Source organism: Echinococcus granulosus (assembly GCF_000524195.1).
Source record: "Echinococcus granulosus chromosome Unknown EG_S00028, whole genome shotgun sequence".
Classification (NCBI taxonomy): Eukaryota; Metazoa; Platyhelminthes; class Cestoda; order Cyclophyllidea; family Taeniidae; genus Echinococcus; species Echinococcus granulosus.
In genome coordinates, this window is record NW_020170408.1 from 473,873 (window position 1) to 499,580 (window position 25,708).

Here is a 25,708-nt window from a genome sequence, read left to right on the forward strand (position 1 = left end):
TGGTGGTGGTAGACCGGCTATACAACGGCGCCTCCCCGTCACCAAATCACATTCCGCTTGAAGTCTTTTGCCCGAGAAAATAACCTGAGTTCTTGATTTCTGCTTTCGTTTCTCCTTTTAGGTGATGCTATGGTGATTGTAAAGAGAAGGGAAGAGGACGGTCAATTGCCACTGTTAATTCTACGTCGGGGCTACAGTCAGAACTCCTCGGCTCTACATCAACCCGGCTTCAATCCCAACTGGTGGAGGGTACAGCTTTTCTCTCGTAACTTTCAACTACCCAGGAGTCAGAAATTCGATTTAGTACATCAACGCCTTCACAGTCCATATCATTATCTCTTTTTCAACCGTGCCCAGTCATTCCACAACCCGCTAGATGACTTTCTTTCACCTCCATGGCGAAAGTATGAGGTGAGTTGGCAAATTTATTGAAGGAATTTGAAAGCAACATCTTTTTGGGCTATTTAAGCGTAATCTTAGCAATAAATTAGGACATATAAAACAAATAAAAGTGCCACAAGAGAAGCTTATTTTGCAATTATGGCCTCGGAAACCGTCTCTGCTTGCGTAATCTGAGCAGTCTACCTAGTCTGTGTTAGCTCTGATGCTAGTATTCAACGCTTTTCCAATGACTGCACACCGGATGCTCAATTGATTTGAAGATTAACGCTTTCGACAACTTTTTTTCCATCTGGTCTCCCTCATAAGGTCTGTAAAAGATAAATGCGGGTCATGCACACAAAGACCCAGGATATCGCCTCGAGGGTAGACACAGAATACGGCGCCAAATTTAACTAAAGCTCCCCATGTAATAAAGTAATGATTAGGAATATCAAGTGGATGGAAGTATTGATGTGGCTTTTGGCCTTACTTCTTAATAAACTGCCTCGTTTTAAAGGTCAATCAGATCTTGCTTGTTGGCTTTTAGGGATCGAGTTGAGTCGGGTTTCTTAAAGCCCACGGAAACTTCTTGTTGTACTTATTGTCGAGAGGTCGGGAGAATGTGCTGCACCAATAGGTGGCCTCCAACTACTCTGATCCCAAAAATGCTCAAAGATGCGTCAAGTCTGGGGTAACTCTGTTATGTGTGAAACTGAGTGGTGAACCAATTAAATTGCGACCTTGAAGGCCATAAAGGCCAGGCAAATATATATCAGGTGTCAGATATCAACGCTGGGTGACAATAGGCTTCACTAACTATCTTTTTATTGTTCATCTTTTTGTGATTAACAAGTGGATAACAGGGTGAGGGGTGAATTGGTTACTACTGCTTTGAGATTACCACTTCGCGGGCACCATTTCACCGCCACAAGATAATACTTTGTGGTTTTGTGCGTGTAGTGGCATGGGGACGCAGTTGTTTACTTGTCGAAAGGAACCGAATTACAAAAGGTATTTTGAAGTGGACTATCGAGTCCTCCTCAAAGTTGTAACCAATCGCCTTCTCGCTATATGGTTACCCCTCATCCAAGCGCTCTTTCAAGTCGGTCCTAACGAACGCCCTGGATTTAAAATCTACCTCAGAGAAGAATGGACTGATGAATACTTGAAAAATAAAAAAATGAGAGGTGCATTCAAAAGTAAATTCGCCTACGAGATAGTGATAAAGCCTCAATGATGAGCATCGTAACTGTAATGTGGAAGACACGGTCTTATATCTCCCCGAGGTTGAAGAGCAAATATCTCTCCATTGCAGGGATACCTTTTTTGGTTGAGCTGCAAAAATTGCGCGTACGGTTCAGTCCCCTTTAATTAAAAGGCAAAAAAGGAGAGAGAGGGGACTACAAAACCCCTCAGACATTATTTTAATGCAGTCTACCGAAAGACCGAATCAACTTTCAACTCACCCGTGGGATGATAGTGCAGTGACAGACAAATTGCCTGCAATGCATTATTTGCAAAGTGGAGTAGCCTCGTTTTCTGTCAAACCAGCTCTGTGAGTGCATTAAAAAATGCCTCTAACAGAGGACTTAAATCCGATGCCGATGTTGACAAAGGGATTCCTGTCGTGTCCATATTCACAGTAAAACACACTCCTCCCTCTCTCACCCTTTCTTTCTCTGTCTTCCTCTCTCTTTTGCAAGCCTTGTCATCCATTTATTTTTAATTGGTAACGCAAAATAGAGGTTTTTTGTTCTCAAAAAGCATTACCGTACCATTCTCTTGGACTTACTCTAAGTGTTTAATGTCAGAGGTGGAGGAGGAGGGATTGGAAAGTATTACATGAATTTAATAAGGTCTTGAAAAACCACAGTCTATGCGTAATTTTGAGCTTGCCTCTTGGTCACCGTGGTAGAAGTGAATTGTAGACTGATCAGTGTTGCTCTTTAGCTCATTCTTATAACAAATTTCGCCTCTATAGAAGTCAACGCAGTCATCACAAGATTACATCTGCATTGATTAATCAACTGCCATCTGCAAGATGGATGTAATTTTGGAAGTTCTCTTTGATTTGTAATTTGACGACCACATTTAAGGGAGGGGACTTTGACCTCGCCATTCACCTTCAGACACAGTCAACTCTGGTCGTACGATTTTGTCTCAACGACAACGGTTTCCAGATGCCAGACAGTGGACTCGCCGTCTTCACCACCCTCCTCAAAGCCAAACTCGCTTGTAGCATTAGACTTCCAACCTCTCGAAACTCGCACGCCCTCTACACACGCAACAGGTAAAAAATTAAAGCTTTTTCAATGAGAGTAAAGTCAACATTACATAATTCACAACATCAGGTAACTTTCCTTTTCATTTACTCCACTTTCTTATTAGGAAGTAGTTGTTCAAAAGGCATATTGTTTGAAAAGTTACTAAACGGGAGCTATCGGTGTGGATTGCTTGTCAACCCGTGAAGTAACGAATGCTGAATCTGCCAAATAAAACGGCATTATTTTTTTAAAAAGCCTTCAATTCCATATTTGTTTGTTACACAAAGTGAAAAAAGGTATTTCTTTGAACTAGTCAAATTTTTGACATAGAGTTCATACTTACGACTATTTTTCCCAAAGATGGTAATTTGCCTCGTATACAATAAAATTTGTCATAAAGTTATTTCCTTCCAACAAATGGAATTCTTCACGCTGATTTCTTTGTGGAACTTGGAACGTCGATCTTCTACCAATACTGCTTAGTTGTTAATTTCAGCTATTGAGGCTATGGTAGAGGTGTCCTTATACAAATGCCGTCCACAGTTCCATGGCGCACCCTTTTTAACCTGATATACCAGTAACTTCCATGGCCCACAACATGCGGGGGTGTGTCTGGGTCATGGCTGTGTGTGCGAGTCATTCACAGTCCGGGGCGGCTGGACTGGTTGTCAGGATGGTGGTGATGTCGTGACCGCACGGTCCGTCCCACGTGTGTGCGTGCGTGTGCGCCTCCAAACAGTAGACGGGATGCGAGAAGCCCAACGAGGGAGTCTCTCGGACATGGACTCCGCGAATTCTTTAGCCATCCACCAAAGTTTGCATTCCTGCCTCAGTGTTTGGGTTTGATGTCTACCCACCAAAATGAAGGCTCTTGGTCTTGGTGACCCTGGCCTGGAGCTTCCTGAATGGTATAATTTACGCCCTCCAAGGGCTTGGTTGGCCGTTAGCAGAAGTTAAAAGACTTTAAGGAGCAGAGTCGTTTATCACAGAAAAAGGCGGAATTGGCCTAGAAATCGCTAATCGTGCTCGTTGCTAACTCCCTCTGTCAAAACCTCCTCGCCTTGACTTCTTTCCCCGCGAATTAGTCATTTTTTTTTGCTGAAAGAATTGTTATTTTTTAGGAAGGGAATTTTTTTTCTCGTGACTTTTATCGCCTTTTTGCTCAAGCATAAGTAATAATGTATTACCGACTACAGGCGAATATCGAATGCCCCAGGAAGCAACAAAAACACTTTTAGCCCCCTTTTTTCCGTAAATAACAGTTCCCAACAGGGCTGCGCGTTTCCATTCAAAGCAAATTGGAGAACAAAAGCAGTATTGGAAGCTTTTTAACTGCAGTGCCCCTTTCTCCAAACAACACACCTTTTCCCCAACAGATCTCCGGAATTAAATAGGAAATGTGCCAGAATTTGAATAAATTAACCCATTCATTTGTGAAACTGTCGTTATTTTTTCCTTTTATCTGCATTTTCTAATCTCCAGGTCAAGATTTTCTGAAGAAAGACACCTCATAGTGTGCAATATGGGGCATTCTGCAAATGTTTACAGTTTTTTGGAGGAGGAAGAGGGAGCTCACCACGAGAGAGCTTTTCACTCTTTTGCATAAACACCCGTCTCTTTAATTAATGACACTATTGTCCAATATAGTGGGGGAGTTCTTGATTTCTTGAGTTCTCCATTGGCCCCCCTGGTCTTCCTCCGCGTCATAATAGGCCATAATATTTAGGAGGCAGGCAGTCGACCTACAGGTATACGCAAAGGGAGAGTGTAGGCGACACAGGGAGGAATCACATTCGGGAGAGGGGTTATAAACTGCGGGAGTGACATGTTATGCCATCACCCTCTCGCGATTATACTCGACTATTACAGTAGACAGTTAGGACTGTCCAGATGTTAAAGCTTAACAGTGATAGTCAAGACTAATCTACTTCATACGAGATGGTTTTGAGGTTCACGAGCTGAATTTTTTCCTTGAAAGTGTCGGAATCATTGGGATGGGAAACAGAAGGTTCTGTTTTGACAAGGCAGCCCAGCACCCACATACCGCATACCACAAAATTTTGCTCGTAGAAATATGCATATGCGTTGTCTTAACCTGCGTATTTTCACCTACTTGAGGTGGATATGTGTATGGGCAGAGAGAGGTGGAATTTATATAATTCTCTCTCTTTGTCGCACACGAATGATGAAGGCCTCCTTGCTTTCCTTCTTCCTTCGTTCCTGTCAAACCGGGCACTGACAGAGGAGCAAACGGAGCGGTAAAGACAACCTCTCAAGTTGTCTATCTATTTGTTTGCCTTACCACCAACAGAGAAGAGGACACAGCTGGTCTAATTGGACAAGAAATGTAGGCGTTACTCTGCATTATTTACGTCTTTCCAGAAGTCGGCCTGACGTGTTCTATGGCCACCAGTGGAAAGGCATGCGGAGAGTACGCAGGTAGGTGTTTACTTCTGCCTGCAAAATAGCACAGAAGGTGCAGATTTCCTTCTATCAGTTAGGCAATTGATGAACCCTAGTAACCCCGATACGGCATCAAAAAATGCACAACTTTTTTCTAGCGCAAGAAAGCACCATGATGTTCCCTTTGATTCGTCCCTTCGCCAGCCTTCTGCGTCGGTGCTTTGAAGATGGTTAACCCTCTAAGAAAGACAGTCATTAAGTGGTGAGATAATTGATTCTAGTGTCAATGAACCATCGGTTCGATTCCACTGTATGTCCAAGGTTTCATCCAATTCGTGAACTTCCCCTTTAGATAACTTTGTCTCCTGAGTTTGTACCACTCAAGGCTGGACGCTGCTCAACAGTGAGTCCAGCCCCCATGTGGAAGAGCTCGCTAATTTTCCTCCTTGTCACTTTGTCTTCGTTGAAGGACCTATCTGTCCTCTCTTTGGTTTCCATTCAACTGGCAGGTCCTGGGAGGAGGTTTTACTTGTCGTAGACAGTTCCACGGTAGAGGTTTTCAGCCGTTAAGTTGCTAAACAAAAGGTTACAGTGTCTCCGTTTTAGTCTTTAGGTGGCGTGTCTTCCGCCTTATATGCCTCTCTTCTGCTGAAATCGCCTTTTTGGATTGGATCTACTTGTCGCTGCTAGCGACGCAGCACCACAAGTCTTGCCATTGCGGAAGAAGTATGATATGAGGACTCAGGAGGAGGTGTGGGACATCATCTATGAGCTACTAGACGATTGTTAACTGGCATTTCAAAGATGTAAAATTATATAAATTCTATTCCAGGCCTTGGTGTCCTATCCTCTGCACCCTTTTAAAAGTGATGTGGGAATTCCAAAACAAAAGAAAGTCAGCAATTCTTCTCCAATTTTGGCTAGTATTTTACCTTATTTCTCTGCATATTTCCCCACCTTTCTGCGTCACAGTGATAATTTCCCAAGAGTAAAATTTAAGCACTTTGTTTCATCTTCACTTGCCCCAAAAAGGAATGAAATTCCTCTAGTGCGCACGTTTTCCCCTTGTCAGTGGACAAGAAATGATCGGAGAAATCAGTATATTTCACTTATCCCCTTGCCTCCCACCTCCCTCCTCTCCCACAATTCTACCCCGCTACTCCCTCCTCCCGTCTCTTCCCAATCTGGCATGCAATTTTGGGCACGGTGATCAAATTACCCCTGATGGTAAGTGCAGAGTGGATTAAAAAGTGACACGTTGGTGATTGCTTTCTGTACTATATGTGGGTAGCCGTGGAATGATCATAAACTTTCAGTGACCAGATTTCATATATATATGTATATATATTTCTCATAGAGACCAGGAAACCGATTCACTCGTAACATTTGACCGCATTGTCACGAGTGACAGTTTCGTTGGACCCGACAAGGACCTCTTTTACGTGGGACTGTTCGCCTCGACTGAAACTTCATCACCGTCACAGCTATTTCAACAGTCTCTGCGGCTGATGGGATCACCGGTGGCGTTGTGTATCTTTCGCGCCTCTGATTTAAGTAGAATGGTAACACAGGCGCCATTAGCTGTTCAGATGCGGAATGAACCTGTGAGAAAGTTACTTGAAACCAATCGCACGGTTGGTGGTGCTGTGGAAGAGTCGTTGCGTTTCTTGAGGCTTAATGGCAGCGCAGAGCAACTTGATTCATTGCAGGTAAGTAAACACTTGAAAAAGTTTGGCCTGCTGACTGCTTGTACCGGAGACAGTAATAAAAATTGCCCTTCATGGAGTCCAACGTGGTCACTCCAGACTCCCGTACTCGATGGTCTGTATTGTAAGACTTGAGACGACTTTGTGCTCTAGATTGAAAGCCCTTCAGAGTCCAAATGCGATGTGATGGAATAGCTACCTCCTTGCCACCCATTTTCATGCTAGCTGCCCCTCGGATGCGCGTTTAGTCTACTGCCTCATTAGAACACGTGGAATGTGGACTTTATCATTCAAGTCGTGCTAAAGCTCTCAGGATTGGAGTGTTTTCTAAAGACAACGTAGACTTACCTAACTGAAGTCGATGTTTCTCTCCTGTAAAGTCCACCGCTGGTACCTAATTGGTACCTTGAGTTGCTTGTAGGAACGCTGTAAGGTTAGGATGTGGTTAGCAAATGCACAGAAGGGTTGGTGGTCGGTAAACGAAGTGGCGAGCCCTTGCAGTCAGGCGCGCCCTACACAAACGAATATTCTTCTGCTCTTTTCCTCTAATATCCCGTCAAGACGAGGCATGTACATTTTGGCAGGATGTGTCAAGTAATTCTGTCATTCGGCAAGCTTTGTTCGTAGCCATATATCATTAGATTGGTGGCAATCTATCTATACGAGCGCTAGATTGTGTTTTCTCCTCTCTATGACTGGAGTTGTCAGCTCTACCAGTCGAATTGAATGCGGCTTTAAAGGGTCAGGTGTCTCACGCCAAGTTTCTCGTACAGAGAAGGTGGAAGTAAGGCACAAACGCAAGCATTGTTTACAATTAACGTGTCACTTTTCGCTTGCTCAAGTCCCATCTGATCCATCCACTATGTGCGATACAATTGTGGGGTGTACGAGGTCAGTTTCTTCTGGTAAAGCTGTCAGGACTATTGGGTCGGTGAATTGCTGGTGGGTTTTGCTCTCACGAGACAGCGTAGCACCTGCACCACACTACGGCATGCCACAAAATCTTGGCCGTAGAAATACACATACGTGTTATCTCAGTCTGCGTATTTTTGCATAGGGACAAAATATATGTCTTCGTATCCCTATCTCACACAAAAATGATTAAGGCCTCCCTGAATTCCTCCTTCCTCCTTTCCGTCTTTCTTTCCTTCCTGTCAAACCTGGCATGGACAGAGCAGTGGAGTGAAGTGGAGCGATAAAGGCAACTCCTTGAGTTGTCTGTCTATCTGCTTTTCCATCAGGAGAGGAGAGGGCATAGCTGGTCTAATTAAGCAAGAAAAGTAGGTATTCCTCTGAAATATTTGCATCCTTCCAGTAGTAAGCCTTACTTATTCTATACCCATTATTGGAAAGGCATGCAGTGTGCAGCGAGAGATTTTCTTCTGCCTTCCAGATGTCAGAGGAAGTGCATAGTTTTTCTACCAGAGAGGTGTTGAGCCTGAGTAAATCCAACACGACATCGAAAAGTACGCAAGACCGTTTTCCCTCTCCTTCCCCGAGGATAAGGAATCAGGTAAAATTTTAACTATTGGCCTTCTGAATCTTCAGTTTCAACCTAATTCGCAGTTCGGACATTAGCTGGCCCTATTAAATATTTGCGCGTGAGCGTAAAATTGCGTCTGGCGACGAAGGTTTCTATTTCTCGAGGCGTGATGAGCTAACAGGAGGAACACGGAGATTGAGGAATCAACTGCTGACTGATTTGGTTCCCTTCTCGCCTATTTATGGTAGTTTGATTGCTCTCGGTCTTGACCTTGACTTCACAGCGACTCAAAGGCGGTGCTTTAGGTTTTGAGGTCTTTTGCCCCATTCGTGGAGGCTTAGGAAATACCTTCCGCAATCTATATGCGTGTAATGGACAGTCTATCCGGATGCCTCTCACTTGTTCAGCTCTTCTTTTAACAAATCGCAGAACGTTTTTTTCGCAATAACGGGTTTGACTTAATTGATATCAAGTACGCCCAGTACTGTATTCGGTATGGGCAAGAATGCAGCACTTGACTTACATCTACCTCATTTGGTAAGGAAAATGCCGTAAATGAAAATAAGTTCTACATTCGTATATTTTTTCATTGTTGACTAGTCTTCAAGCACCGCTGCCGGTGACTTTCCCGGTCGAACTTCCGTTTTGCCTGTTACGATTCAAAGCAGGCGAGAAAAAAGAGAGATGAGGGGCTATACACTGTAGCCTCGTGTACACAATTCTTGAATGTCACCTCCTTCAATTCCAGGCAAGTAGTTTAAATTTGGGGGTACCTCTAAGTAGTTGGAAAATGCAAGCCCAGGCTCCGAATAGCCGAGAATCTAAGACCTGTCCCAAGAGTTAAGGCTGTTTCAAGCCTTCTCACCGATTCATGATGAATTCCCTCCTTCTCCCAGCTTTTCAAAGTTTTGTGTGTAAATATATGTCACTTTCCCACCGAGGGAGGGGGTGGGTGGTTGAATGGGATGATCGGTGGAGGTAAAAAACCACCACCAAAGTGGTGACAGAAACCGCGGAGATTGATAAGCATTAGATAGCAGCGAAAAATCACATTTTCCAACAACATATTTACCCACTTAATTAAAAGTTTTGAGGCATTTTTTTCTCCATAGCGCTGAAATCCGTTTAAACGAGAGGTGGAAATTTCAACGGAATAGACTTAAATATCAAATTGCAAACTTTACATAACGCCCAAATTTCACGATCATAGAAACTGAAAAGAAGGGGGAAAATATGTTTTGTTTTTGAGTCTTTAAAAAAGAAAAGAGGAATTTGTCGCCATAAGAGCCTGGGACATTCCCACAGATCAGCAAGCCGATAAACACCCTCCGGAAACAAAGCCACCACCACACGTGTGCCCTCTCGCTCCCTTTCTCCCATTTTTTCTTCCTTTCCAGCCCTTTTTAAAGCGTTCTCAATGAACTTTATCGCCACAATTCTATCTAAACCTCTCCTTCCAGTGCCTCCAATCTAAATATTGTGAACTTTTGTATTACCTGCTAATGCCACGATGATGCTGCAGACGTTTCCTTCGATGAGGTAGATTTACAGACATAATTACAAGGCTGGGGGAATTTTGTGGGGGAAGATGAATAAAATAGCAAATTTTTGTACGGATAGTCGATTCTGCAGTGTGGAGGGTTAGCCTAATTGAAACTGCGTACCCTTATACGGTTTGCTTGTTTAGTCCCGTAGGGATGTAGCCTCCATTATATCCTTTTCGTTTTTCTCGAAATCAAAGATGATCGAATGTTTGATGCTGTCACCAGTGTAATAGGTCCTCTTTCACGTGCGGTTTCAGCTCCCTGGGTCGAAAAAATTAGCATGTATGAAAAATTTTATTGGCGAGGGTGGTGGGCGAATTAGTGGTTGACCGCCGTCTCGGAATATGGTACCGTCTGTTCAACTATGAGGGTGTATCCCAACAAATGTACACTTGCAGTTCTCAGTACACCTCGCCGTTAAGGCCATGTCAAGTGAAGGCGGTTGTCTGCGGGCCTAGAGTAAAACACAGATGCGCGTCAATCCGTCGGTACGAGGTGGCACGGTGGAATTCCGGGGATGTGATATGAATTTCCAAAAAAAACATTCCGCCTTTTTACTCATTCACGACCATTAGGAATAACATACTCTTCTTTTTTTTAGTTGGAGACGGAGAAGAGTTAAGTTGTCAAGATAGTAGACCAAATTATTCACTTGTCAAGTTAACTAGTTGATGGAGGGTGGGGGGCAAAAACTACCGACTTGTGGGGGTGTATCAGGGCAAATTATTCTTCTTTTTTAGAAATAAAACGGAAATAATTTGTTGTTTTTAAGAATCTCTCAATACCCCTCCTAGACATTTTTGATTTTTTTGCATTAATTAATCTTCAATTTGAGGAGAAAAAGCTCTTTATTTTCGAACCGCCATTTTTTTCCCAATAAACCTCTTTGGCGGATAAAACAGGGGGAATTTCTTTAACCATATAATAACTTAGAGTTATTTGGACCTTTTTTGGTATGTGGGGAAAAAGTAGAAAATTATTCAGTCGGATTGATGAAGGGATAAAGAGCTCCAGATTGGGATGACACGAGCGCAACTCAGAGCTTGACATTCTGTCATATTGCCTCTGTTCCTCTCCCCCACCCTTCGACCTCAAACCTTTGGATCTAGAAGGTTGATTGGAGAACATTTTATATTTGTGTAGTTCACGGGTTTTACAAATTGTCAAAGAGTTAGGGGTTAAGGGGGGAGGTTGTGCTTGTCACCACCCTGGAGATCAGTGCCATCTGCTCAATCACGAGGTTGGAGCAATCTACAGGCCTATCACCAAAAAGAAATATCAGGTGGACATATACTGTAAATTTGTGAGATCGACTATAAAATAAACATCTAGGTTAGGGTTTCAAAAGTACTACTTAAATCCCAGCATCCATCTATAAGTAGACATGATTCTGCTGCTTCATTTTGATTGCTTTACTCACCTGTTTTTTTTATCTCTTTGGCAATAAATCTCAAATATCTTTTGCGTGCAATTCCTTTTCTTAAGTGACTCGAAAAATCCCCATCTTAAGGAGGTGTAAAATATGCTTGATAGTTACACAAGTAGCAGTTTTTCCATGGTGCTCCAAGCCTTACCCCAAATCTTAACAAGGCATTGAAAGAGTGGAGAAAGCTCTTCTACTATCGTGTTGAAAGGACTGGGAGGTTATGGACCCAGCTTATGGGCTACTCACTGGACAAATGTACAAAACCGTGGGAACAGAAGAGCTCCCGCAGTAGTCAGCAAACGACACCTCCTGACGTTGATTCCGAGTGTTCACCTTATACTATGAATTGAGGAGCCCCTGTGTGAAATGCAGCCAACTGCGAGACAGGATTCAAAGCGATATTTGTGCGTCTGCATCCGCTCCCGTTTATCCCCTAGATCTAGTCGGCACCCCTAAATGTAGCGCCCACTGCAAGGTAGACCGTGTTGGGTGGGTATCCCTATGGGTAGTTATGTCAGGGCAAAACTTGCCTTAAAACAACGAAATGATGTAAAATATGAAGTTGGTCAGTTTGTAGACCCCTTTGAGGTCATTTTCACCTCGAGGATTAAAAATTTAAATTTGATAGCCAGATAACAAATTTCGGGATCCGATTCATCTGTCGTTGCCACCATTGCAGCGTTCGGCTTCTTTCCGGAAGTCGTCACTAGTCATGCCAGAGTGAAATAGGCTGGATTACTAACGCACCTAGGAGCAAAGACTTTGAAAAGGGCTATAAAACTACTGTACCAGGCTGGAGAACAAACCACGAAGACCCATTTGCCAGCGCAGTTGAATTGCCGTCGTATATAAGTAGTATATGCGTCATCAACCTCCATACATTTCTGTTCTCTAATTTGGACAATCTTTGTGGGTTAAGTTGACTGACATCAGTATAGGATTTTGGTATTTCTTAGGAAGCCCTTGTTTTGCGTTGCTTTATTTAATCTACTCCTGGATTGCATTTCCCAAATTAATGCCGACGACAGGAACGAAGTTTTATTGCCAGTATTCATTGGATCTGGATGACAGCAGGCACAATTGCTAGACCATAACAATAATTTGTTGTCTGATATCATGAAGCAGAAGAACCCGCGTGGTTAGGTGGTTTTCTTCTTCATCCGTGTTATCAGTCTTCTCCTTCCACCATCATTATTCAGCTTGTGAGGCTTGAGTGACGGGAGCACTGATGGTACATTCAGAGGCAATGCAAAAAAAGAGGAGGTGTAAGGAGGTCCACCCTCCCCCTCTCCATCATTTTTGCTTGTAGATTCCTCAGTTATTCATTCCGTGGAATTAGGGATCGGTAGGATTTTGAAATGTTGCTGCGGGTTGGAAGTCCTCTCTTGATGAGGTGTGATATCCAGTCAATGATACTCATCACATTCTAAAAACGATGTTGGTAATGAAGAAGCAATACAACTAAAGAAGTGGACAGGACGTCATGGCAACGGGATGGGATACCATCGGTTAATCCGGGAAAGCTCATGTGGCAAAATTCACGTGAGCCAAACGTCAAATCATCTCGCAACTTCATGGGTGACACTCATGACCTAGTTGACAAGAGCGAGCCTTTCAGCAGCACCGTTCTCAAGAAGCCAAGGTTTTATTTGCCAAATTTTATTTTTCAATTCTGTATGCTCCATCTGCCCTGCTATCTAATGTAAGGAGAAGGTAATCAACATCGTTAGGGAGATATCGAAGATGGTGTGGTGTAGCAATTATTTCAAGGAAAATTTTGGCTGTATTACGGTATAAGGACTTGCTATGTCTTGCAAGGACAAGCCGTTCTATCCGTCGGTTCAAGGGTATCGTTTGCATACCTTCACATCGAGTAGCTAGATCTCAGGCTCAAAGCAAGAATCAGTCCTCTGCGGATGAGGGGTTAAGTCTGCCAGAGGTATGAAGAAGGTTTTAAATAAATTGTTTGGGATAATAGCGGAGAGTAAATGGAGAGCTGGTAAGACAGTCGGTTAGTTCTCTCACCGCGGAGAAGCCTCTGGAGCTTCTAGAACCGAATTTAACTCCTTTACTATGTCATACAGGCTTGAACCACCATCAGCTTTGACTGACATTCAGTGATACCACATCGGTGGACGTGTACTAAAAAAAAAACTCCACAAACTTCTTGGGTTACCTGACACTGTGAGTTAGTTGGACTCAAACATTTACGGTCAAATCCAACAAGAAGCTATTTTTGAGTTTCTTGAAGCGCCGCATCCTATCAGTTTAAAAAGTACCGACCATTGAAGCAGGTATACAGTTATTTTCCTCAGACCTTTTGTCCAAATTTATTGTAATTGTCTCATATTCGCATAGCTCTTCACTGTCGTTACGTCAGTCCCATTCCTTCCTCCTCCTTAGTCACTTTCTTTAGAAACTTGACACCGTTTTCCTTGGAGAAAAACCCACGAGATCGGGCAAAGAGCCATATTAAGCGGTGAAGTCAAACAAGCTTTAAATTCCGTATTCTGCTTTTATTCGAACTGATTTTGAGTCGATGAAATACCGTGTTAGTAGTATTGTAGCGTTTGATCCTTCCGGAAGAGCCAAGGGGCTATCTTTGTGGCCCGAAATCCATGCCGCAGAGTGAAGCTAAAACAGGTGAAAATTGAAGTGCCCGCCACATCACGCGCCACACAAGTTGCCTTTCTCAATGTTTTGAAAGGTAGTTGTCCATTTCACAGAATTGAAGTACAGCTGCTGGAGATTGAAATGGCATAGCAGTTCATCCAACTTGTTGAAATCCCTCAGGGTCTCGAGGCTAGCTTAAACCTCCAGAATTACTGACTACCCCTTTTATTCCTTAACACAGCAATGCAAACAATCGGACAACCATGCCCTCATTAAGGGGGTATACCTCCAGCAACCCTGGATGCCAGCTGATGGCGGTGAAGCGATTGCCCTTCTCCAGACCAAAGATCGCTTCGTTGCCATGCTCGTAGACACCGTGAAGAGGTCGCCCGTCTCGCCTAGACGCAAACTCATGCAGGGTCGTGAAATTTGTGTGCTCTATCTTCTAACAGGTCAGTCGAACCCATCCATTACCAACGAGTTTGTGTTGAAAGAAGGATCCAAATCAAATGTTTGACCACCTAGTTATCCCTGAGGGCGTTGTTAAGCATAGAGATCAGTCAGTCGATCAGCACGTCTACTGCATCCTCGTAAACTTAAATGACGGTCGGACCTGATGGATGTGATTCGAGCCTGTCTGATTTGAGCTGAGAAAGAAATTTGCCTTAATTACGAGGTGGCAAAAGCTCCTCACCTGAAATACTTCTCATGTGAAGTCAGCAAAAAGTGGGGCACGTCTGTCAAAGATCTCTAGTCCTCATAAGGAAGATTAATTTCTCGAGAACTTTTGGTAGTTTTTACCCAGAGTGATAAATCAGCTTGTTGACACATACATAAACAAGAGATAAGGACAAATTTCATAAAAGGGTTAATTTGTTGGTTTTCCTGTTTTTTCTGGCTAAGTGTCAGGGAGAAATGCCATATGTAGTCCAGCGTTAAGCCAACAAATTCATCCACTTCCTACTCGCAGCAGGCCTCTTACACGGAGTACAATGTTCATTCAAGACTAGTCGATTTTTAGGTCGACTATGGATAGAATTGTTTACCTGTTGCAGATCTGGAAGATTCCCATGAAGTGTGGCCTTAGAATTAATCAGGATTTTACACCCACACCTTGGGCTGGGAGTGGAGGAGGGGACACTGTCTCGCCCTACTTCATCCTCTTTCTCCTGTTCAAGGCTCTCCAAGTGATGATCATAGTCTTATCTTGATTTTCACCCTCGACACTCAGATGCGAAGTGTAACCGTGGAAAATGTGTGTGTGTGTGTGTGTGTGTGTGATAGAGAGAGGGAGAGAGAGCTGGAGATGACTAGACCAAGCTTTTTAACCTCTAGAGTTACGGCCGCTTATATTTTAAATGAGTAGTATCTCATCTACTTCACCCTGCTAAGGTTTCCTTCTTTAAAGTATCTTTAGGGAGCAATACTTTGCACATCATAAGTGGATGAAAGTTTTCCACTTCTGAACGGCACCTTTAGGAACTGTTTTGCTCTTGGAATTTAGAAGAAAAATTTTAGATGTTGGAGCAGTGTGCCTCGAGAGAATGGGACAGTAAAACAACCGGTGATAATTTTGTTTTTCTGGTATTTCCCAGTCCATGTCAGTCATCAAGATACAAAGAATAAGTAAGGTAGTTTTTGTACATGCCGCGACTATTTGTTTACCTTTTAAACTTCTCCCTCATGTAGGGTAATTGACAGGTTTCATCAGTTGCTTTAAACATTACTGAATTCTCCCGAGAAGTCAATTTCGAGTTGTTTTAATCAATGACGATGCGTTTTTCTTCCGAATAAAAAAACACTACCTGGTCTTTCTAAATGCTAGCACATTTCTGAACAGTATGCTCGCCTACTCCGCAAACCGCACTCTTGAGGAAAGTTAGACAACAAATGTGGCGAGTTCAATTGTCCAGGTCTCAACATGGAATTCTCCATTTCCTGACGAGTATTAATGAGCGAGCAGTCCATCCCAAGTGCTGGCTGACTGCCGAAGCCACTGCAGAATGTGAAGGATCGGTCTTGACTTTAAATCTATGGAATTTATTAGCGCATTAGAAGTCTTTCTGAACGCGACCGTTCTGGAATGCTCGGTTAATTATCTACATAATTGGGAACCCCCAGGATCTCGCCTTAAAACACCAACATTTTCTCAGGCTGCAGCGAGTCTGCGCATAAAGCAGACAGTCGCGAGCCACATCCATCAACGTAAACCGACACTGTGTGAGAAGCGAGAAGTCGTCCAGCCTTCGTAGTTTATCCCCTTTTTCCTCAGAATCTGTTAACCGTGGTTAAGGAAGAAATTCCCTTGGTAATTTATAGTGGAGTGATCATGCTAATCACCTTTGCTCCGCCTAATCTCGTATTTATGGTCGATTCTTCATGCCCCAAAAAAGATAAGTTAAGGAATTCAACGAGGCAATTTTGTAGCATAAAAACATAAATTGTTTTTAAATTCAAAGTCGTGTTCAAAAACTCCGAAATTCTGTACTAATTGGGTTATTTTATCCTTTTTCAAGGGACTGCAATCAATTAAGTTGTATCGGCCTTTTTTTAACACAATTTTTTACTGCTTCTTCTCACCTTTTACCTCACTAGAAACTTGTCAACTGATAGTGTTTCTGGTAACAAAACGTGGTCTTTTCTACGAGCATGAATTGGAAGACAATGTTGAGTCCGTGGCATCAAATCTGAAAAACCTTCTCATATCCGGTGGCGTTGAAGCACTCTTTTTCATTCACTTCTCGCCTTCTTTTACCTCTTCTCACGTGCAAATGGAATTTGCGTCTTCCGGTGAAGTGGTCATTTCTGATCGTCATCGTTTGGCAGTCGTCGACATGAAGGCGTGCTTCGCTGCCAGGTACCACCACCTTCAAATATTCAGTTTAAGTTTGTTCCCAAAAATAGAAAAAGTTTAATGGTCCTTTCTTGGGAAGGGGATTTTTTCTTAGCTTAGAGGGCTAAATGCTGTCAATTTTGTATGCAAACTACACACCAACCTGACTTTGAGTCCTTTGTCCAGAAAAAACCTCGTAGAAGTTGTTGCTATAGTGATGTAGAATTAAAAGTCGTAAATGTTAACTAAATCATTACCTGAGTCTTTCTAGTTTTTACTAAGTTGCTCAATTAGTCAGCCCCTTAATTTATTATTTCCTTTTCAGTCGCATAACCGTTCATTATTTCTACGTATTTATTTAGTCGTAATATCACTATTACCAAATGGTTTGTTTAACCGAATTTTTCCTGGCGTCTTAACAACTAAGCGATTGATCGATTCCCCGCGCAACGATCGGTAATTGCAGAATCAATTGATTGGCGAATGTGTAGGTACTTTGACGGTATTTTTTGATTTGTAATTTTTTTTTGCGTCCTAGCTTTTATGACAAAGAAGGAGTTGCTATTGCCAAGTACTTGTCTATAGAAAGGGACGCGGATGCATTTGCTACCCGTAAGTTGGTTAGAATTATGCATTTAGTAAATTATTTTGGCAAACAATTAGTAAGTACAATTCTTCTAAAGTGATAACCCCATCCGCTACTGATGAATAGTGCTGCTTTTGTTGATGAACTTACCCTTGAGGACGGAATAAGATCTATGTATGAGTGCGGAAACCTAAATCACATTGCAGGCCTTCGAAACATGCGATACCGTTCAGCTCCTCTGATTGGCCACTATCATCTAGAAATAGGCTTTAGCTATGCTAATGATAACACTGAGGTCAAGGCCGATTGAAAACAGTATAAATATGAAGGAATGGGATCACCCGTGCCCCCATGCTCTGCTCCCGTTCTCACTGGTTAAGCTGGTTGGGCAGTTGACAGAACCAATTCCGCGTCTGTTGCAAGTGGTTACCGGAAGTCGATCTTACCTCCCTTTGAGCCTTCGTTTGATGACATTTGACCTATCTCTCCCTAGGAAAGAAAGATAAAAATGTGTTGGATCTTAATGCTGTGGACGTGCTTGCGTTCACTGAACGATGTCGCAAAAGTTACGGTACAAGAGATTTAAAAGTCAGGCGAATTAGAATATAGAACAACCAAGGGAGTGTTTGATTATCCTCTTCTGAGTTTTGTATGGTGGGGCATGATGTTGAATGCACGAATCCCTTGATTTAATGTTCGATAACCAGCCACCAATGTCTGGGTGGAATCACTGCGCTGGTACTAAAACTCCAGTGAGAAAAATGGAAAATGGAATTAGGTGGCCACTACTAATGTTCCGCAATTTTAGCTGACTAAACCGTGGACTTTAAAATAAAAAAATTAGCGAAATATCTGATTAGCAAGAAAACTTTTTTTTCATAGAGGAAACCTCGACTGAAGGCAAAAGTTCCTATTCAATTTTAGGGACGCAAAAATCTCAGGAGCTGATAGTAAAGTATTTTTCCATTTCGAATTTCAGAGGTGTTTCGGTGGCGGACGGTGAAATTTGTATGTCAACTGCCTTATGGAAGACCAAGATCCAGTGTCACCTTTCCCCACTCCAAAGGCAATATATTCACTAATGGAAGTGTTGTCACTCCCTCTTCCTCCCTCTCCTCCCCCTCATCATCATCTACAGAGAAAACCTCTCTCCTTCTGGTAGTATGGATCCTCTCTGTTCTCTTCGTCGGTTTATCAGTCGCTTGTCTGCTTATGGTGGTGGCACTTCTTAGGCTTAAAAGCACCTATGCTAAACAATGCCATCGGCTTCAAGATTCAAACGCCAACTCTGAGTCTCTTTACCATCAGAACACCCATCAAGGTCACGAAAAGTTTAGCGATGTTATCAATCTTTCCCAGACCAGTGTTGTTATGGAACCAGAATATCACTTCTCCTCCATCCTGCCTCCTGAGTCCAAGGAAAATGTAGTGGGGCCTCTAGACGTGTTGGCGGTCCCAGAGGCTCTTCCAAAGATTCACACCTACACAACGGCTACGCACATCCTCTTGAACTCACCCTCTCTACCAAGGCAAAGTCAGCAGTTTAATAATAACCTTGAGCTGGGAACTTTCACAATTCCACCTATTAGACCTAGATTGAGATTTAAGGACATATGATGTATGTATAATAAACTAAAAGGGTCAGTTATGACTCTTCACTCCAAAACTTGGTGATGATACACAGAAAGTTCGGTTGAATACCCATTTCAGGCCCTTGGAAAGGAAATTCTGTGTTAATGATCAGGAGGTCAAAAAAGTCCGCTTTATTCTCCACAAATCTCGCTCTGGTGATTTGATTTTGGCAGGCTGTCAGGACGGTAATCTGAAATGTCTACCTGATGTGATATTGACTCAATTCCAATGCCACAGAACCCTTACTGACAGAACTGTGACGAGAAGCTGCTTTCATGGTGGAATGGTTAAGCGGTCGCTGGTTGATTGCTTGGTTGTCCCCAGTCGAGCCCTCCAAAGTCATACACGCTGTGTTTGAGTGTACGTGTGTGGTGAACTACCTTCAGAACAGTCCACTAGATGATGGTCAGTCAGCAGTGCTGGCCAATATCTAGTTAATCTCTCTACCAGGAACACCCCGAAGTAGGCGTTGAGTGAAGTGGAAGAAAGTTTCCAGCCTTAAAGACAATCCTGTACTTCACATTGGCTAGCTTTAGGTTACACGGTAGATATTACCTCATCTCTCTCTAATTTGTGCCAATTATCAAGGGGACTAGCTAGTTTTTTCGGTCGTAGGCAATAACTCGCAAATTTGACAGGTAGGAGCGTCCAGAAATGTACCTATTTTGGCTGTGAGAAACCTACTGATGGTGCTCCTGAATCGAGGAAGTCAAGGGGAAGTAAGCCTTAAGAATATATTTTTAGATATTTCAAGGGTGTTAGGGATAAAAAAGTGACAGATACAATTTTTGCTTGTCTTGATAAACTCAAAACGGGATTTTTACACTTACCTAGCGCTCCTATCCGCCCAGGAGAGGCGAGAAGTCATCAGTCTGATCCACAAGTCCCGCCGCAGAGTAGGAGTACAATCCACAGAGGCTGAAGTGACCGCGTTGGTAAATACACAGTTAAACTATCGTCTTCGACGCTCCTACGTGATCAGTGCTTGAAAGATCGCCTGAATGTGAGAAGACATGTAATCTCAACACCACTGATGCCTCTCCACAATTCCGCTGTCCCAGGAGAACTGCAATGTAGGCGGGGAATGGACTGACTTCGTACCGCACTTAATCGGCCGATTCTCTACAATGAAGGCAGTCCGTGTGTCGATAGAAGGTATTGTGCTGTCTCTTAAGAGCAGAATCTGCCTCCACTTCACCGGACTAATACCTATAACAGCTTCAACAGAAGAAATCTCCCTCGTATACCTCACAACGGTGGGGCAGAAAGTAGACGGAGTAGAGGAGACAGTAGTAAGCAAACAGTTGACCAGGAGATAGTTCTGTGAGAATGATGCGGTGTGCGCCTTTGAAGCCTATCGCCGTGGTTGACCACATTTTGGGAGGCCTCCACATTTATGAAATCGCCACTGTAAGGTTTCGTGATTCAGACAGGTTCAAGTCGCGTCAATCAAGTTCAATCGCCACTTTTTTTCACGGAACTCAGAAATTGGAGGAAATTTTCTTTGACACTGCAATGGGTGGCACCTCACCAGCAGAACACCGCAGACATTCTTAAAGACTCCCCGAAATTTGCAAATCATTGTGACGGGTCGTGGAGGAAACAGGGCGAACCACTTCGGTCATCTGCTTTCGAATCTCCAAACAATGTTTGTCAACAACTTCTGTTTCATGAAATCAAGCCGAACTTGCTCCATGCCCTTACCACCGAGTTTGTTTAAATAAAGGCGACTTGGCGGGGGGTGCACATTACGCATCGGAGGTTTCATTCTATCATCCACCACTACATTGTTTTTTTGAGAGGAATACTTTCTGAAACTTTCAGAATAGTGAAAAGCGTCTTCTTGAAAGGGCATTTTCAATAGGCTGTCAAAGGCGTCTCGCTGCCGAGACCTGTCGGTCGAAAAAGCCCAAACGATCCACCGAAAGACTGGATGATTCTCTGAACAAATGGATGAGTCCTTCTTCCTAAAATAAACAAAAGCGACTCAAATGATAATTGCCAGCTTCTTCATGCTTTTTGGGTGTGTAGAGCATCTCCCTAAAGTCGGCGAATCGGAGTTCCTGTTTAATTTGTCAAGGGGAGAGGGGGAATGAATGGGAGGATCAGCTAATGTATCAACCGGAATGTTCTCGCAGTCCTTCATACATTAATAAAAACTAATTTTATCACTTCAGGTTTGAAAAAAAGGCTCAACTTTCCAATACATGCTTGTTTGAATGCACTGTTTGAGTGAAAAGAGCGCGGATCGTGCACAAATCGTCATAACGTGAGTAGAAACCGGTGATCCCTATGGAACGAATATAAGACAACCGGCCCACCAAATTCACAGCTAATGTCTACTTTTGTTTCCTTGAAGACGAAATATCGTCTTCTAATTGCTCTTCCTGAAGAATGAGATGATGGCGATGATGATGATGATTATGAACAGATGAATGTTATTGGAATTCTTGCATTTTTGACCTTATAAAAGAAATGAAGAATGCTGATGGTATCGGAGAAAAATTTGCATCTCTTGTCATCAAAGAATGCGCATCCTCCAGATAATGGACGTCATACCCCTACACGGTATCATCGCAATTTTTACAGCTGAATCAACTGCAAACCGTCAAAAGGGGATTGGATGAGTAAGCTGCAAAAAAAGCATTTCTAATTACCCTAATTCTATTATTTTTTTATGGAAAAGGATGTGCGTGTGTGTGAAATCAACCACGAGATCGCCCTAGACCAGACAAGGGGAGGGTGATTCGACTTTGCGCGCTTCAAAAGGGGAAAAGCCTCGTTCTCCCAGCAAATGGGAGTCAAGGTCACTTTGGATAAATTTTGCTTGTTTAAGTGCATAAAGAAATTTAAGAATCCGTAGGGAAGAACACCTACTACTGAAATACAAAAAAGTCACCCTGGATTTCGATGTGCAGAAAGTTAAGTGCCCTCTCAGTGGCCTTTTTCTATGATTCAAAGGTCTTGCAATCATCTACAAGGGTCAGGATGGATGATTCGTTTGCCAGTTCCATCACTGCAGTGCCACAAGTCTTCCCTGAAATCGTGATACACCAAGGAGATGGAAGGCAACTAGCAAGACCCCCGAAGGTTACACCACGGTATGGAAGTACTGCTGTTGGGGTCTTAAATGCCCTCTAATTCTGGTCCACAAGAGTGGATATTTTAAGGAGTTTTATGCCTTCACCATTGCCTGCTGTCTTCCAACACGAAGAAGGACATTTATTACTCCCTAGGTAGACTTTGTGGATGCCAAAAATGAATAAGTTTTCCAATCAGAGGTACTTTGCATTTCCCAGAGGACCAGTATAAATCCACCGCATGAAGTAAAGTTTCCAATTCATCCATAGCCCGCCGGAAGTATTTGCCGCCTTGAAGAGTGGTTTTTCGAAGGAATGGAGATTTATCGCTTTTGTCCATACTTTAGCAACCCTCAAACCTCCACTTTGCCTCTCTCCCTCCCCGCTTTTCCTACTCCTTCTCCTTTGCCATTTAATCTGGCTCTGCAAACCCAAGTTGGCAATATCTCGCTGAGATGTAGCTTAAGTCTACTACAGTTCTTTACGTTCGTTAAGCCGTATCGTCTAATATAAACTTGAATTTAGGAGGTTTTCCGAAGGGTTTCCAGCTATTGCGAAATGAGTGATGAGTTATTGCCGTCCCAGGGAAGACTCGAGATGCTATAATGGCGACATCGATGAGGGAGTCCGGTGAATAATGGAGAAGGCGTCCAAGTGATCAACTAGCAGAAGCCTCATTGAAGCCTAGTCCATCTAATGTTCTGGATGAAAAGAGTGAAAAATGCGGAAATACTGGTCTTCAGTGACGCAGAAACTGCCGTTGAATAAGAAAGTAGGAAGCCGGAATGCCGCATCAGGTGGAAGTAGATCTGGACCCAACTGAACCAACGCTGTTGAATACTAACATGGGAGTTGAAGGGATTTCTTTAATTCAGTGTCAATCACCGGATGGCCTTAGCTGCCTTCATCAATCACAATGTGATGGAAGGTGATGAAGGGGTGGTGTTCGCAACTTTCTCGCCATGAGATTTATCGGGCCACCTTGGAGTCTGGGTGGCCCATTGAATAGGGTTCAGCCTCCTTCAACTAACACTGGAAGGTCCAGACAACTCCAACACTTAACAATCTACCTGCCATCTCCTTTTAAGCTATGGTTCAGCCAAACTGAATTCCACAGAAAAAACAAACAAGTTGTATTAACTTCCAGTAAGCAGAAACACCAGATTTTAGCCAATCCAGACATGTTAAAATTGCCCACAACATTAAAATTAATCTCGAGCAGTACTATGTCAATTAAAGAAATGTCATTTTATTGTCTCTTTAAAGGTTGTTTAAATGAAGAAGAATGGTGGCAGTTGTGGTGAGCGGGCATTTGAGTCCCATCCTGGACAATAATTTGCCTTTAAAAGTTGAATTTTGAGATTAAAAAATGGGGAGGAAAAATTGGAAAAAAAGAAATCATTTCTACTTACGAGTCCATTTTACTAGTAATTTGTTTTTTTATTTTGTTATGGTTTAAGCCCGACTTTGGATTGCCCGCTAAAAGCTCAAGAAAATGGAGGTGTGCATATCGCCCGTTTTACCTCCTGGGGTTGATCTCACTCGTCGTCCATTCCACATTTTTATCTATCTATCAATCCATCCTGTATCCATCATTCTTGTGTCTAGCCATCCTTTATCTGTCCACCCTGTACCTATCCATTCACTTATCCACCCACCTCACCAAGTCGAGAGGACTCACATTTTCAAAAGGGCTGGATATGGTGGCGTTTCTTGTAATAGCGGATCCTGTCTCCATTTAAACGACTCAGTAGTCCTAAAAGCTTTAACAGACGCTGTTTGCATGGAATAGGTGGAGGGGATGGGACTTCAGCAGGTGGACAATTCCGTCTACGGTGTATCAAATGGTGGTATAAGTTTCGAGTTGGAACCTTTGGCAGTAACCACCTTCTGCGACGGCTACATATCACATATTTCTAGAAGTCCTCACTGCTTTAGAGCCTATTTCATCCCCCTCCATAATGCAGTCATGTTCAAGTCTCGTCTGCTAAACACAATGGACACTGTGCCAGGAGGACTGCCACCGTACCAATGGACTGACCGCTCCTCATGCTTAAGGATGCGTGTAAACTAACAATGGATTGAACTGGATGATCCACCAACAAGTTTCAATACTTAAGTCATATCAAAAGGTGCAAGAAATTTTCCAACACTTTACAATACTTCTTTTGATTGCGTAGGGGACGTTGATGATTTTGGGCGTGCTAGCCTCCAGTTAGCCTTATGGAAGTAGCACTTGAGACCTGAATAGCACCAATTCATAAACCCGGGAATTCTTGTTATTCCTTCCTAATCTTTTTTCTCCCTCACAATCCGCCACCACTTCAACTTGATGGATCTGTTTTATCATCAACTTATTTTGTTTTTTTTTTTGCCTTTTTGGTCTGTTTGCAATTCCATAGCGCTATTCCATTATTCCGACGCTAAAATGAATGATGAACAAGCATCGTGTAAGCTCCTAAAACCTTTTGCTAAATTTATTTATTTACCGAGTTAAAACCAAATTTAAAACTTAAAACCTTCTAGACGTTTGTTTAAAATACTTCCTCGCGAATGATTTATTTCACATTTTTATATGGAAGCGTGAACCAAAGCCCTAGGGAGCGACAGAAAACAAGGAAAAAAACAGAGGAATCGTCTTACGTCTCAGCAAAACCCACTTCAGCTCCTTTTTCCACGGAATGCAGAAGTTAGCGTTGAGGAAAAGTCAGCAGACACGGTGTGTTTGGATGACCCAGATTATTTTCGCCTGCCACCAGTGCCTGACAGGGCACACTTGTGCTCAAGTCCTTCCATAAGTGATCCGTCAAAAGGGCTAGGTCCATCTTGCGCGGGGGATTTGCGTCTGTAACTTTCCTCTTCACAACAAGGAAACAAAGCATAGCAAAGGGGATCTTCTGTCGTACTTGAACCAGGTGAAACTGCTTCTGCAAAGGCCGAGTAGGGGACAACAAAGAGGGTCCCAAAAAAGGAAACAACCTTCTTGATTGCCAATTAATTAAAAAGCAGTAAGATTAAAAATTATGTGTTGTTAACCAGTTTTATTACAATTGGTCTCCTAAAAGAATAGGAATTTGGGATGACTGGAACTTAAGACTTTTCATAAAATGCCGCCGATTGAGATAAAATGAATAACTATTTAGAATTTACTGTATAAGAGTATTTTAATAATGCACCAAAAAACTTCGTGCCTGGTCGATTTCCATTGGTCAGCAATTCGCAACCGGGCTAGGTCATCAATGGCTGAAAACTCAAGTTCCTGGGTTCTGCTAGTCGCTATTTGTTCAATATAGTATCATCAAACATATAAATTTCGAATATTTTTAGCCTTTGAAAGACCCGTTTCTAGAAGAACAAAAGCAACGAAATACTAGTAAAAAGTACTGTTAATGCTTGATCTCTTTTGGCCATAAATTTCCAAAGAGGTTTAACCGTCGAAGGATGGAATTAAGTTTTTCCAAGTTGCTTGTTCATTTTTGCAAAAGAGTTGCAGCCCATCACTTTTGCACAAGAGTGGTGGATTGAATTAACCGCTCATGCATTTTGCTCCAGATGGTGTTAAATCCTTCGTGCCTCTTTCTTGCCCTCAGCCCTGCTGCCACTTTTGCCGTAGCTTCTCGGCTACGCTTTTTCAGAGAGCGGCTTAAAAGAAAGTGCTACAGTGTACGCGCCTACAAAACCTTTTAGCGCTTTAGCTCTTGATTATTTGGGTCAAGGGAATTTACTGATAAATGCGCCGCCTCTACGTGCCCCCTGG

General features: G+C 42.8%; 1 protein-coding gene across 1 annotated transcript; it reads left to right on the top strand. All coding sequences in view use genetic code 11, as the record gives it.

Annotated features, from left to right (window-relative positions):
* Positions 1 to 129: 129 nt before the first annotated feature.
* Positions 130 to 19,860, top strand: EGR_04489 (hypothetical protein; the record flags this gene model as incomplete). Its single annotated transcript, XM_024493738.1, has 12 exons — positions 130 to 411; positions 2,511 to 2,671; positions 3,224 to 3,459; positions 5,028 to 5,084; positions 5,207 to 5,264; positions 6,406 to 6,757; positions 13,054 to 13,146; positions 14,062 to 14,272; positions 16,416 to 16,677; positions 17,192 to 17,265; positions 18,219 to 18,773; positions 19,706 to 19,860. 12 exons carry the CDS (start codon positions 130 to 132, stop codon positions 19,858 to 19,860), a joined length of 2,496 nt encoding a protein of 831 aa, XP_024351852.1.
* Positions 19,861 to 25,708: the final 5,848 nt, after the last annotated feature.